This window comes from Solanum stenotomum, chromosome 1 (assembly GCF_019186545.1).
Source record: "Solanum stenotomum isolate F172 chromosome 1, ASM1918654v1, whole genome shotgun sequence".
NCBI classification, from domain to species: Eukaryota; Viridiplantae; Streptophyta; class Magnoliopsida; order Solanales; family Solanaceae; genus Solanum; species Solanum stenotomum.
In genome coordinates this window covers 58,097,936-58,112,704 of record NC_064282.1, presented here as the reverse complement: position 1 = coordinate 58,112,704, position 14,769 = coordinate 58,097,936, and the positions used below count along the sequence as shown (strand labels likewise).

Genomic DNA, 14,769 nt, shown 5'->3' with positions numbered 1-14,769 from the left:
TTTAGGGTGTCCAAAATACAATATATATATATATATCAATATAAGTCAGACTTTAACTAAATATATGTAGTGTAATTTATGTAGATTATTATTTACAAACACTTTAGTTAAACTAGCTTAGAAAATATTTTCTAAAAAATATATATATGTATATTTTTGGACCACACTACATAAGTCGGTCCAAAAGTGAAAGGTGCATAGTGGGCATACCAATCGTGCAATAAAGTTCATGTATAAACTCCAATCCAAAGCACCTCTGCTATCCTTGCTATTTGCCTATTGTTCTTTCTCCTCCCTATTTCCAGGAAACTTCACAACCCCTTTTTTGGCCTCATCTTTTTTGGTCCTAACTCTTCATTTTATTATCTCTGAATCTGGCTCTTCCTTTTATTTTTCATACCAACAAAGGTTTCATCTTTGAGCTAGCTAAAGGGGTACAAAAATTCTTTTGGAATTTCTAAAGATTTCATCATAATTTATTGAGTCTGAGATATTTATAATGGATTCAGATTCTTGGAGTCGCATATTTACTTCTTCTTCAAGGCGTTACCAACCTCGATCAGGTACTATTATCTTCTTTTTGGCTTTATTTCCTGAGGTGCAAGAATATAAAGGAATTTCCATTTGCTTTTCATAGCTTGTAATTTTATTTAGAATGTAGTTTGATTTGTTGTTTATTGGCCGAGAAATGAAGATAAAAAGAAATCCTGAGGTGCGGTTTTGTGGAGTAGGTTTCCTTACCTGAAATGAAGAAGTTATACATTTGCTTTTGTGGGTTTTGGTTATTCTCAGTAGTGGAAATGAAAAGGTGGGATAAGGTACTTTATATTTGCATATCTGGGGTTTGGTTATATTTGGAACTTATTTAAAATTGTTCCTTGAGGGACTTTCTTGCTCCGAAATGATCCCAATGTGAAGGTTGTATTTTTTTTTTTTATCAACTCAGTCTCTGAATTGTGTGTATGTTTTCCGTGGGATGAGAGAAGTTCTGGGTATCATTTCTCACATTTTCTAGACACATGGTTGGGAATGGTAATTCATAGCTTTTCCTGTTTAATGGAAGTGAATTTTTGGTGTGTTTTGCAGAAATCCGTAACTTAGGAGAGGAGTATGATAGTGAAGAGGAGACAATGCCAGAGTTTCTCTGTCCTTTCTGTGCGGAGGATTTTGATATTGTTGGACTATGTTGTCATATCGATGATGAACATGCTGTTGAGGCTAAGAATGGGGTACAGTATCTCTACAACTAGTACTTCTTTCCCAATTTGTTTTCATTAGATATCAAATATAGGTTATGCTTAAGTTTTTAAAAACCAGGGGGGCCGTCATAAAACATTCCTTTCTTCTTATAAGGATTGCCGTAAAACCTTTCTAATTAGTTGTGCCATCTTTACAGTGACCTTATTCAGGAATTGGTTTCTTTCGTTTTCCTCTCTTACTACTCTTCTTGTGAACCCAGTAGGTTTGTGAGAAGAAGCATTGGCTATCAAATATGACATTCATTTTATGATATGATACTTTATCTTTAATGCTTTACCTGTGTTTATATCTGTAGAGGCTGCTTCAACTTAAAAATTCAAAGCAGTGAATCACACTGGTTGTGTGAAGCTTTGAACTTGAAATTTCAAAGTAGTGAAGTGAAATAGTTTTCTGTTCCCCTTAGCTGTGTGTTAAAAAAATATAGTTGTTGGTTTCTCTACTGCAAATTATGGAGATATATAAATTTGTAATTCACATACCAAAATATCAGAAGGATTATGTGCAAGTAACACTGGTGCTACATTGCACAGTGGTTTCGGCTGATCACCTGCTCCCCTTGTTCAATTTTAAAGATAAATTTCTATAACATCTGGATCAACCATGAAGCTGAGTGATAAGAATCTATCTTCACAAACTTGCGGAAGTTCCATTTAAATTGATAAAGCTGGTAGTCACTGTACAGCGCTCCCAGCAAAAATAAATTTGAAATATAAGCTGCTAATGTCTTTTCATTTTTCTAGTATTGTGATAGTTCATACAATACTAGTAGAATTAGAAAAAATATAAAAAGGTCCTCTACTTGTTTCTCCCCAAACTCTGTCTTCTTCTGTTTGTTTGTTAGACATCACTACCTTCTTCTCTGAAAAAGAAAGGTAAACAAATGATCTTTCTCTGACCCCTTTCTAAATTTCTGCTTTTCAACTTTTGGAGAAGGTTTGAGGTAATATTGAACGAATGGAAAGTTAACCTTTAGCATTTCTGACGTCTTTGCAACAGTTTGAGTACTAGCAAACCTTGAAATGAATGTTTTATTTCTGTTAGTTGATAGTCAACTTCATCTTCAATAAATTAAAGTGCCAGATGAATTTGGGATTTAGGGCCCAAGCTATGGGATATGATGATTGATAGGGTAGATGAAGACTCTTGGTTTACATCTAATGTTAAATCTCAACTTAATGAATATAAAGTATGAACATGGTAACACCTTTTTTTTTCCAACTCACAAGCTAACAGAAACATCTAAATAAGAAGAAAAGACTTTGGAAGAGCATTTCATAAAGAAAATGCAAGTGGAGCCATATCCAGGTTATTCATTAGGATTGTCATATCTGAGTCAAGGTTCTCAGTTCTATCTTGTTTCTTTCCTTGACAATTCCGAATTGCAGATAGAGAGTAATTATATTTTTAATGATTATTTAATTAATTAAATCACATTATGTTTGTATAACTTTTGTTTCTACTATTTCTGAATAAAATCTGGATATCTGAACACTTTATACTACTAGCTTGTCAGTTGCATCTCTTGCAAGTGATCAGGGTGTTGACTGTTGAAGAGCACCACTATTTTATCAAGATTTTTGGTGATGTTAGATAACATGTCTGTATATGCAGATATGCCCGGTTTGTGCAAAAAGGGTTGGAATGGATTTGGTTGGTCATATAACTCAGCAACATGGAAATATTTTAAAGGTATACTTTTTTATATGTTCCATCAGTTATTTTCATGAGCTTCGATCTTGGTACCTCTTTTTGGGTTTGCTTCAGTACGAAATGTGCATCATATCAGAATTCTTTTAAAGCTTTAATGTCAGTTTTCTCTTAGTTTTACTATTGGTCTTCAGATGCATGGTATTTACCATTGACTGCATTACAGGTGCAGCGCAGGAGAAGATTTCGAAGAGGTGGTACTTCAGCTCTCTCTATTTTAAGAAGAGAGCTAAGGGAAGGGAGTTTGCAGTCCATCCTCGGGGGATCCTCTCGTTTGGTTTCTTCCTCCACTACAGATCCAGATCCCTTGTTGTCTTCATTCATTCACAATACACCTTTGGCTAATGAAATTCCTGATGTTCAACCTTTATCTTCTATTAAGCAAAGCTCAAAAAAAGAAAGCACTCTTGAGAACTCATCTGAAAGGTAAGGACGCATCACTACTTTTGTTTCTATTTCTTCTTTTTTCTTCCTCTCAAATGCCTATTCCTATGTGTATTACCCTAGTTCCGTGGAGCTTCTTGGTTCGTGTCTCTTTGATTGTATATTTGAGTGGCAACCCTGATTAAACCTTATATCATCAATCACATGTGTTTGGTAACTTGATTAAACTTTTATCCCATGATTGAGTTGGTAGAATATTTTTTATCTGGACAGCCTTACTTTTTTGCTTATTTTCTAGTTAAACATGCAAATTTGATGAGCTATTACTAAGTACATACCTCATCTACATGGTGTATGCTAGTTTTATTACATATATAAGTCAGTTGTTCTCCCGGGAGGGAGGGTGGTGAAAGGGAGATCGTCAGTTGTAGAAGTTGTTCATGATCATCAATATATATGGCTGCGACTTTTGTTTACTAGCGCTTGTTTTAGACTTCTGACTTTCCTCTTTGGTCCCGTTTCTATTTACCTCTGTTCTAGGTTGTTGATTTTGTTCTTCTTTTGAACAGAAATGTGCAATCTCCGCTATCTGACAAAGACCAAGAGGAGAAGGCCAGGAAGAGTAAGTTTGTGCAAGGGCTAGTGCTATCCACCTTTCTTGAAGATGACGTCTAAATGTGAAGAGGATACTGTTAGCATGGATAGAGAAAAGAAGAGGATGCTGCCATTCTGTGTAGTAGTTAGGAGAGGGAACTCGTAAAAGTCCTACTTGTGTGTATATTAAAGACTACATTAGTTTTCCATCTTCAATGTAGTAACATGCTAATATATATTCCAATTTAATTGCGTGAAGCAACACGAAACATATATGAGTATATAGCAGTTTCACTAAAATTATCTGGCGTTGAAGCAGCTAGCGAACTATTGCTGTTATGAACAGATGAAATTGCATTGGCATGGACTCCACAAGCAAAAGACCTGTTCTGGGAAACAAAAGTTACGGAAAAGGTTGGACATTCTGAAGTTTGAGGGACCAATATTAGCCACAACATCGGATTTTCTGACGTAACCTGCACAACTCTTTCATAATTCAGCAGGTAACCTAATGAGGGGTTTGCAGCAACACTTGTTGGCCACCAGTAATCTTCACGTTACAGGACTATGTGATAGGTGATATAAAAGATACGTTGGTGGCTAACCAACTGCGCTTTCTAGTGAGGTTAATCGTGGCCTAGAAAATGGACGAGAAGTTCAAAGACGGAGATATTGGGAGGACTGAATAGATTTGAAGACCCATTTGGTGTAACTTTGCTTCTCAGATGTATGATTCCAGAAGTCATGTATTATACAATAGTTGAAGCAAAAGAAAATACGGCCAAATTATTACTACTATTTTAAAAAGAAACTTATTCCATCTAACAAACGAGTATTTGAAAACATTTCATGACAAGCATAAAATTACAAATTTCAAAAATCTTTCATTCATAAACTCTTTATCAAGTCAAACTATATCACATAAATTGAGGAATAGATGCTAAACTGATTGCACTTTTTAGCTATATAGGAAATAGTAATATACCAAAGCAAGAATATGCATAGTTGATAGTTGATACGCTGAGAAAGGTCGATCTAGTGTGTTTTTTTTAATTAAAAGTCATCCTATTAGTCGGAGTATAGTAGTAAGCTCAGCCCGACTCTGAAAACATAGCAATATACAAAGTCATATACTGTAAGGTGATATTATATTAGAGGGTATTACAGACCATTCATTTATACACAAAATACAGAAAATCAACCTATTTTTCAATCAACATTAACTTGAGTGTAAGTCGAAATAGAGCAAGCTTGACAAAGCGACTGTCATCAGAACACCATATCCAGGAACTCACTGTCGATTCAGGAAGCTCCAATGTATACAAGGTGCTACAGGAAACAGTGAAGATGATAACCTTCGTAGTCACTCTTGGCCCTACCGGGTACCTTACCACTCATGCATCTAACGGTAACTAATAAAAGTACAAAAGCTTGTATTGTGTAAACAGAAGGCTACTTTCAAGTCTAGTTTTGCTATACCCAGTGACAAGCTTGTACAGCCGGACGAGCATCTCGGGATGTTATGCTTAAAAGAAAATAAGACAAGCTTCACCTTCGATACGAATTATGCGATTCAAAAAAACTATAGTCAGGGTGATTAACTTGCAAAAGCCGGAGCCAATTGCCAGCAGCTCGTAACAGAGAGTTGGCCTTCTGACATTCATTAACTCCATCAGGGAACCAAAATGATAGTTGGAATTTGTAAGAGGCCAGCCCAAAGATTGGGAGAGGTAGCTTGGCAGACATACCAGCATCAACGATGCCTTTACTAGTAGTAGTTCCATGCTGTTGAGGCCAGTCAGTCCTAGGAACTGCAAAAGTGTAAGCAAAATACATAGTCAGCAATTTCAAGAACAATCAACTGGCATGTTTTGACATTGAATTGATCAGAAATAGAGAAGAAATAGGATGAAAGACATACCACCACCAGAAGGTGTTGAGAGGGAATGGTATGTCAGAAAGCAAGCATCAAGATTTTGCAATGTTGGTCCTGTTGGTATCCTATAAATGGGATACCTTCATAATGGAAAGGAAAAAACAATTTAGTATCAACACGTGAGTTTACATGAGAATATTTGTTCAGTCAAAGCTGAAAGGAGAAAATCGTACCAAGCAACAGAAATCCAACTTGCAGCAGTCAGATCACAGCTCTTATACGTCTTCAGTTCTGGAAATTTAGATGCAAGGCCTGAAATCTGCAGTTGTAAGGGCAAAAGAATGTAAATGCTATGACACAAATAAATGGAAGACAGACGAACTTCTGTTTGGAAATAAAAGACTTGCCTTATCAGCTAAAGGTTCACGACCATATGGTTGATTTCGCTCAAAATATTCAAATACAAGGAGACCAGGACTCCCCATCTCATTCTCATCTCCTGAAGATTCTAACAAAGGATCCTTTTTTAGGGAGAGATGCTTGATTCCATCAATAGTTGATGCAACTATATTCTGCTGATTCCAACTTCCATGAACTTTATTGGCTACCCTTGAAGCTCCAGCTCCGTATTCACTACTGTCATCACTACTTGTTGTCTCCTTGAGAGAATCAGCATCACTTTCTTCACCTGGTCTCCTGGAAAAATTTAAGCCCAAGATTGTTATTTGAAAGAAAATGCAGCTAAAACATACCAATTATTCACAAGCAAAGGCACCAATCAATTGAAATGAACTCGCTATTAAGAGAACAGATCAGTCTGTATAGTTCAATTATTAAAGAAGATAGCTCTTACTTCAACCTAGTTTTCACTTGGTAGGTGAGATGAGCAGCACAATTAAAACATTAATAGCATTGAGGCATTTTGTTACCTCCGTCTTCTAGCAAGGAGTAAAATAAGAACTTCAAAGGAGTAAAGGCCAAGAAACTAATCAAAAACAGAATTCAACTTTAAGGACAATACATGCACATTTGATGCCACACCTTGTGCCTGTGCAAGGCCATATCAATAAGAGAAGACTTAATAACCCTGTTGAATATGTTCACTCCAACATTTTTTAAGGTCACTCTTTCTGCAATACATGAGCTCAGAGTTCATTTATGAAAAACCTGAGGCACTTCAATAACAAAATTTATAATTAAGAATATGGCTTCCATGACCAACCATAGAAAACCTATATCCTACAATATAACACATGGAAGAAGGGGCACATTCAAATTTGATTGAGTGGCAGGGGCAGGCCCATGAGGTACAGATATCTACTTCTCATTAACCTTGGACTTCTACAGAATGAATTACATTCAAGCTTAGAAAATAAAATAAAATAAAATTTAACATAAACAAACCCCAACCTAACCAGAATCTAGACTAAAATCATCATATCCTCACAACTGAAGTGAAATTTACAAGGACAATTGTGATTCAGCCAGAACTGGTAACATTTATCACATAAGTTCTGATAAGGTGGTTTACATTTATTACATAATGGAGAATGCATTTTTACTTTAAACAATAATAACAAATCAGACACAATATTCTGGAAACTCTTCAACAATTATTTGAGTGTCACACAAACAGCCACACATGAATTCGTTCAAAGACCAATATGCATGAAAAATTACTAGTTTTATCATCTGCAAATAGGCAGAAAGTGCACATAACAGCTTACCTTTGCTTGATGGAGGGTCTCGAAGGGTCTGTATAAAGTTGAATCCCAGACAAATATGGCACATAATACTGGACAACACAATCACTCTGATTTAAAACCAGAGGAACTCCTGCTCCATATGCACTCCATTCCCCAAAAGACTCCCAAAGGTCACCCAAGATGAAGTATGGATAGGAATCATTGTCAAGATTCCTCATCCCTCTCATGATTGTCTGCATATATGCAAATGCACTGGATTAACTTGAGTATCAGGAGATCAAAGGATTCAAACTGATTATCCACAAACTTCTGCTTTGTTGCAATATGAATAAGCCACTGAACAAATGAGGAGATTAGATCTTAATTACAAGAAGGCATTCAAATAACCATGCCAAGGAGACAATTGCTGAGCCATTGTTCACTTGTATGATTAAGGAAGAACTGAGCATAAAATTAGCAGAAATCTGGCTTTTCATAAACACATTATACAACCAGGTTATCCATACAAATGGCAGAAGCGAGTAGCAAACCACTGCACTCCAACACCTGATCCATTATAATGGTTTACACACACGATACGACCAAGTATCTAAAAACAGGTATATGCATAAGTCATAACCACATGAAACTAGGTCCAGTTTCTGAAAATATTGTCTAGACTCTAGCCCGTGGAAGCAGGGTTCAGGGTTACAACATTGCCCCAGCCCCCAAGTATATGAGAAACAGATTACCGTTTACAGTTCTTCTCATTGACATTGTCATAATACAAACACACTGAAAACCTAAAATGCAGCAACTTTAACATCAAGGCATAGTTTCCCCAAACATCTATAACTTAATGCCCAATAGGATAAGACTGTAAGATTAAATAACAAATAGTGATACCTTGGGCAAAACTTGAGCGGGGACCCTAGGAGTGGTATGCTCCAAGAACCGATCGAAATTAGTCAAATTCTCAATTCGAATCGATGAAAACGACGCCGTTGACGAAGCTCCGTCATCAGACTCAGCTCGACTCTCCGCTTCAATTCTTGACTTGGCTTGCATTTTTTGCTGCTTCCTCATCGCCGGTGGGCTATAAAACCGATCATCTCCAACCTTTCTCCGATTTGCAGCCATTTTTGAGGGGGCAAGATTTTCCAAAGACCCAAAAAAGAAAATGGATCCACAAAGATCCTAAAAGTCAAAAGAAGTTTGTATAGCAGCAAGAACGTTTTGAGTCTTTGGTATAATGAAGTAGTGTAGTGTGTATGATTGTTGGAATTAGAAAAATTGGGGTAAAGTTTAGGGCTTTTTGGTTAAAGGGTTTAAGGGAGATTTAGAGTGATGAAGTTTTAGGGTTTTTGAAGTTTGAAGATAAAAAGAGGGGTTGGGTTGCTGGGTTTGTTAATGGTGGAGGGGAGAAGGAGACGCGAAGAGTCGAGGCTGAAAAAAGGGTTGAAAATGAAGGTCCACCTTTAGTTCCATGGACCATGTTCTACACAATTCAAGAATAAACAAAAATTTACACAAATTATCACTAATAATAGTAAGTCCTTCGAAAATATATATCAATTAATATGAGTAACGTGATAGAATATATATATATATATATATCATTTATTATTTTTTAAGTGGTGTTCAAAATTCATTGTGAATACGTAAAAGTGAATAGTGGGAGTTAGAGCTTCTCAAAATTGAACTCTGACCAATAATTCAAATCGATAATAGTTTATGGATTTATCAGTAATGGGTTATTGATTTAACGGTTTTGATAAGTGTTTTGATTTATTTTTATATTGGGTTATCGGTTTTTAATAATTTGAGATTTTTTTCTTAACGGGTTAACCGATAATCGAATAGTAAATTAATAAACTTTATGTATATCATTCAATATATAAAGTTTTTGACTTAGGGTTTAGTTTCATACTTTCACATTTAACTATCTCAAACTCTTGGTTATTCTACAAGTTGTTATTAGTGTTCGCTTTTGAGCAAGTATTAATTCATGTGTATGGTTCATTTGGTTTGTCACTTTGTTTTTAAGTGATTATCAATAATTTATTTTTTGTGTGTGAAATCCTAACGATTAAATCGATAATGATCAATAATTGATAAACTGATAATTGATATTTTAATGGTTCTTTAGTGATTTATCATGTCTAAAAATTGATAATTGTCATGATCCGAGTCAACATCTAAGTCAAGACACGATACTTTAAAACCACAAATTGCCCCAAGCTAACCCTTGGCATAACATATCATAAGAAACTGAAGCGAAAGCTGAAACATAAGCATATAAATAAATGGTTCGACACCAAACTAGACAAAATGATAAATGAAATCCATGTAATGCATACTTCTGTATGAAATAAGCCTATGTTGTCTAGAATGAAAGAAATAAATGTGCTGAGACATGACACCCAACTACCAATAACGACCCTCACATAAAATCTTAGACCTAACTATATTCATGAAGTTGATAAGTGGGTATTTTTATCAACTTATATTATCTTTAAGCATATGTTTTTGACTTGTTTAGGAGAGAATGGGTGCATTTGATGTGGTTTTCTTCATGTTTATAGGAAAATGGAGTGAAGAGTTGATTTAGAAGGTAATTGAAGAAACCAAGTGAAATTGAAGCAAAAAGAAAACCAAAACTGAAAAAAGTCAAATCTGGCAGAGAAATTGTTCTCCGCAAACGCAGTTAGCTGGCATGTGAATGTGGAGTCTGGGTCAACAAAGAAATGCAAAAAGGCACAAATCACCCGCGAACGTGTCACAACCCAAAGTACACCCTACACGTGACATGTCGTATAAGACCCCGAGAGGCCCTACACAAGCCACTTGACATACATATATACATAGTAATAGACAAAATTTTATATAAAAAATGAGTTTAACATTTCAAAACAGATGTCTAACATAGTCTTGACAAGCCATCTATTACATCAAAAGGAGTGGTCAGGACATAACCCATACACACCACATACAACATCTGAAAGTAAAGACATAAGAAAGCAATAAACGTGACATTGTCCTCAAAGTATGAGGACCCACCAAATCTTCAAAAGTCTCTAATGATGTACTAGCCACGAACTGAGGGAGAGGAGTCGTTAAGCCTTACATTTGTGAAACAATGTAGGCACGTGTATGCATTAGTACATGAAATGTACTAAGTATGAGGGAAATGAAATAAAACATGAAACATGATCGTAAAGGGACATAATAGAGAACATGATATGTATGGCCAAGCTAAACATAGTACAAGTCTTTTAAAGAATGATCATAATCATGGACATGGTCAATACATCTTAAAACATAAGAAAAGCTTCATAAAACATAAGAAAGTAACTTAGTTCATTTTGTTGGATATTACCTTTAACTGACAATAGACCATGCGAGCTATACATGGAATTCGATGTAACTTCCACATCGAGAAAGGAGAGCCTACTTGCCAAGGTAGAACTCTGAACCATGTGATATGCTATATGTGGATCCACTAGTTAGGCCATTTAATGCAATCCTACAGGGGCACATAGTTTGGAACTAGAGGTTGCTACTATAGACTACCATATTTGAGCCTCCACCTCAAAGTTCTCTCGATGCTAAGTTAAATCCCAACGAAATAGTCAATTTTATAAACATAATCATCATACATAGAAAAACACAATTTAGTTAGTAATCCACACTTAAATCATTATAGAGTAGCTCCTTAAACCATGTGTGAGAGGACCTTTCACCATTCATGATTTTTCAATGTGAGAAATTATTTCACCATTTCATTGACGCTTATCTTGAAAGTAACCTTTAGATCATAAAACATCTTTTCATAAATCATCATTCACAAATTCATAGCATTCTTCATAAACTCATATCTTCCTAAATTCATAGTCAAAATCATGAATAATGCATGCGTCTTGTAGGAATCAATAGGAAATCATATAGTTTAATCAAGACATGCATAGAAAGATTGAAATTGAACAATTAAAACCCATGAAGATCACATGAAACCCTAAGCAATTTAGGGGAAATTGAATTGGAAACTTAAAAATTCTTTGGGACCAATTGGATGAATAAGATCCAATGGTGAAATCCCACATACCTTGATAACTAAAGGTCAAAAGAAATGGTGAATTTAAGACTTTGAATTTAAACCCTAGCTTCTTCTTCCATAGCTTGAGAGAGAGTTAGGGAGGATGAATTTTGTTGGGATTTGAAAATTAGGAGAATGAATTTAGAATGGGTAATTTTAGCACTTAGAAATCTTATATAGGGATTAGAATTAGGGTCAAAATTACATAGTTTAGGTATTAAATGCCTAGAAAAAGATCCTAATAGCCCTGACTTAAAAATTGTCGAAACACCCTCTACGAAAGCCTTTCATGGACCACTAATCGCTTCACATTCCGTGAAGGCTATCATGAACCAGAGGGGCGTCTGGGATTTACTAAGTCAATTTCCACAGACGGGTCTACCGTCCATGGACCCTTCTACTACCTTGAGCCAGTCCGTGAATCATTTTCTTAGAATAATTTTCACAAGGCTCGGGTTTAGTAATGGGTTCACTAACTGTGGACCCTACCACCATCCTTGAACCCTTTCTTAGACCATTGCCTTAAAATATTTTTCACAACGCTCAAGTTCAAGGATGGGTTCACTAGTTGTGGACCATTCCACCTTCTTTGAACCCTTCCTTAGTCCTTTGGCTTAGAATATTTTTCACAAGGCTCATGTTTAAGGATGGATTCACTGATTGTGGACCCTTTCACCTTCCTTAAACCCATCTGTAGATCATTGTCTTAGAATATTTTTCACAAGATTCGGGCTCAAGGTTAGATTCACTGATCGTGGACCCTTTCACCTTCCTTGAACTCATCCTTACAAGTCCATTTTTCACAAATTTTCAACTAAATTTTCTCATTCCAACTTTCAATCAACTTTTTACACTTCCAAGTGTTACAGAATGCGGTGATGAAGTCAAAATATGACCACAAACGTTCCCCATTGGCACGCGAAGGCATCATTCCAATCAATGTAGTCCTGCGAATGTGGGCCACTCTCTACAAACGTGGAGAGTTATTTTGAATGCATACAGAGCAGACTGACAGTTTCGGAAGTCGACTATTTTGATCCCTAAAACTCTATACACACATGAGAAAACATTTTGAGAGGGATTATTGATTGTATCCAAATTTCTAGGGTTCTTAGCTTAGGATTTTAAGCTTGGATAGCAACTTTCCTCACAACTCTCCTTTGGGTTCAAAGATTGTAAACTCCATTGTAGCAATTTTCACTCTTTCTTCACTTCCTTGCTTTGTATTGCCTGAGTTATGGGTATAATTGATTAATAGAGAATTTGTGTTTTGTGCTAGAAATAGACAATTGTTGGGTTGATGATTTTATTTTTTTGATTTTGTAATTGATTGAATGCTTCTCAATTCTCATTTATGAGATATGTATCTGATTATCTAATCAATTTCATGTTTAAATTATTTTCCTAATGAATTTGATCGCTCCTTGGACTTTCCCATTTACTTTGATTGAGCTTGGAAGAGTCAATTGAGGTTGAGAATTTTTGATAGGTACTTAATTTGAGGTGTAACCACCATTTAGATTCTAGCTAGAAGATAGCGGATTGTTGCGATGCATAGAATTGGACTAATTATGATAGCTACTTAACTAGGTTTGAAAGAGCTAGGTGAGAAATCTATGCTTATGTTCGGAAGAAGTAGGTAAATCATTTGGGTTCCAATGTATATATAATTTTACCCATAATTAATGAGTTTGCATGATATTAAGTTGCAATGAATAGTTTGAATGTAAATGAGCTTCTCATTCCATAATTAATGAGTTTGCATGATATTAAGTTGCAATGAATAGTTTGAATGTAAATGAGCTTCTCATTCCCTTTGATCCCTTGGTTGAAAAGGCCTTTACCCTTGTTTCATTTCCCTCCTATTGTTGATTGTTACCAAACTCTTGATATTATAATGGTGTATTGTTCATTTGAATTCAAACTAATACCTTGTAATTCTTTATTTTTTCAATTACCAGCACATTATTTTTTGTGGGATTCGACTAGGGGTGTGCATCGGTCGGTTCGGTTTAGTTTTATGTATTATCGGTTCGGTTTATCGGTTTTCGATTTTTAAATACACTAAACCAATAACAAACCAATAAGATATTCTTTATCGGTTTTCGATTTATTGATTTTTGGTCATTAACGGTTCGGTTTCGATTTACCCAATAAAAAAATACTCAGAAAGTAAAAATCTGATTTCTCACTTCTCTAACTATTTGGCACGATATAGTGAGACAAACAAATCAGTTGTAAATGCTTTGATATAGTGAAACAAGAAATATAATCAGAAATTGCATGAATAAGAGTAGATGTAGTACGAAGGCTACAATAACATGTTACAAACAAAACATAATATGGAATTTCTTATGTGAAGTAGAAGTATTATGACGTGTGAAGTGTGTAGACCATAGTGTATAGTATTGATATAGTGTCTAGTTATGTTAAATTATTAATATTTAATATTTATGAAGGGTATAGTACTAACTTACTATCGTCTTAATGGGTTATCGGTTTACCCAATAACCCAATACTAAAAACCGATAACCCAATAATGTTTTTTATAAAACCATTAAAAATTCGTTAACCCAACAGCAATGACCCAATAATATTTTTCGATTTGGTTTTCGCACACCCTTAGATTCGACCCCGACCTCATACGTTGGATTATTATATTACTAACAATCGCCTACTCATTGAGTTGTATGACGTATAATTTGAGCGTTCTCAGAAGTCTCCAACTGCGGAAGACTCCACAAACTACAGACTGAACCAAACATGGAAGTAGAATTATCAGTAGAGTCATATACAATAACAATCTTATCAACTCCAAACCCGACAAGCATTATGTCCTATGTATCTGCCTAGTTTGATATAAATGCAATATCGTTTGTTGTCTGTAGGAACATTTTACTCCTCCTCTTTTTGTCAACGACAAGCTATGTTGCTCGGGCTCTTCAAAAATGTCAACGGGTGCATGCTAGATTTGCCCCAAAGTAGTGTATTTTTGAAACATCCATGCATTAAAAGTGAAGAGTCCGCACAACTGTATGGCAGAACTTTGTATTATATGGGAGGATTAGAAAGGGAGAGTTTGCCACACGACTACTGTTGGAATGTATGCGTCCACTTATCAGTCAAGGACCAAGTCCCTTGACTCAGCAAAACTAGTAACTAAAAGT

The 14,769-nt window shown here is 35.5% G+C and overlaps 2 protein-coding genes across 2 annotated transcripts; one reads left to right on the top strand and one right to left on the bottom strand.

Moving 5' to 3' along the window:
- Positions 1-235: 235 nt before the first annotated feature.
- On the top strand, positions 236-4,214 carry LOC125853858 (protein DEHYDRATION-INDUCED 19 homolog 4-like). The gene is made up of 5 exons (XM_049533611.1): positions 236-563; positions 1,087-1,229; positions 2,872-2,949; positions 3,134-3,393; positions 3,921-4,214. Exons 1-5 carry the CDS (start codon positions 500-502, stop codon positions 4,024-4,026), a joined length of 651 nt encoding a protein of 216 aa, XP_049389568.1. The 5' UTR covers positions 236-499; the 3' UTR covers positions 4,027-4,214.
- Positions 4,215-5,133: 919 nt separating this feature from the next.
- Positions 5,134-9,019, bottom strand: LOC125853806 (uncharacterized). Its single transcript, XM_049533555.1, has 6 exons — positions 8,413-9,019; positions 7,549-7,760; positions 6,229-6,517; positions 6,055-6,140; positions 5,867-5,961; positions 5,134-5,756 (listed from the first exon to the last, which is right to left on the bottom strand). The coding sequence occupies exons 1-6, from the start codon at positions 8,644-8,646 to the stop codon at positions 5,494-5,496; spliced, it is 1,179 nt and encodes a 392-aa protein (XP_049389512.1). The 5' UTR covers positions 8,647-9,019; the 3' UTR covers positions 5,134-5,493.
- Between the last annotated feature and the right edge of the window lie 5,750 nt (positions 9,020-14,769).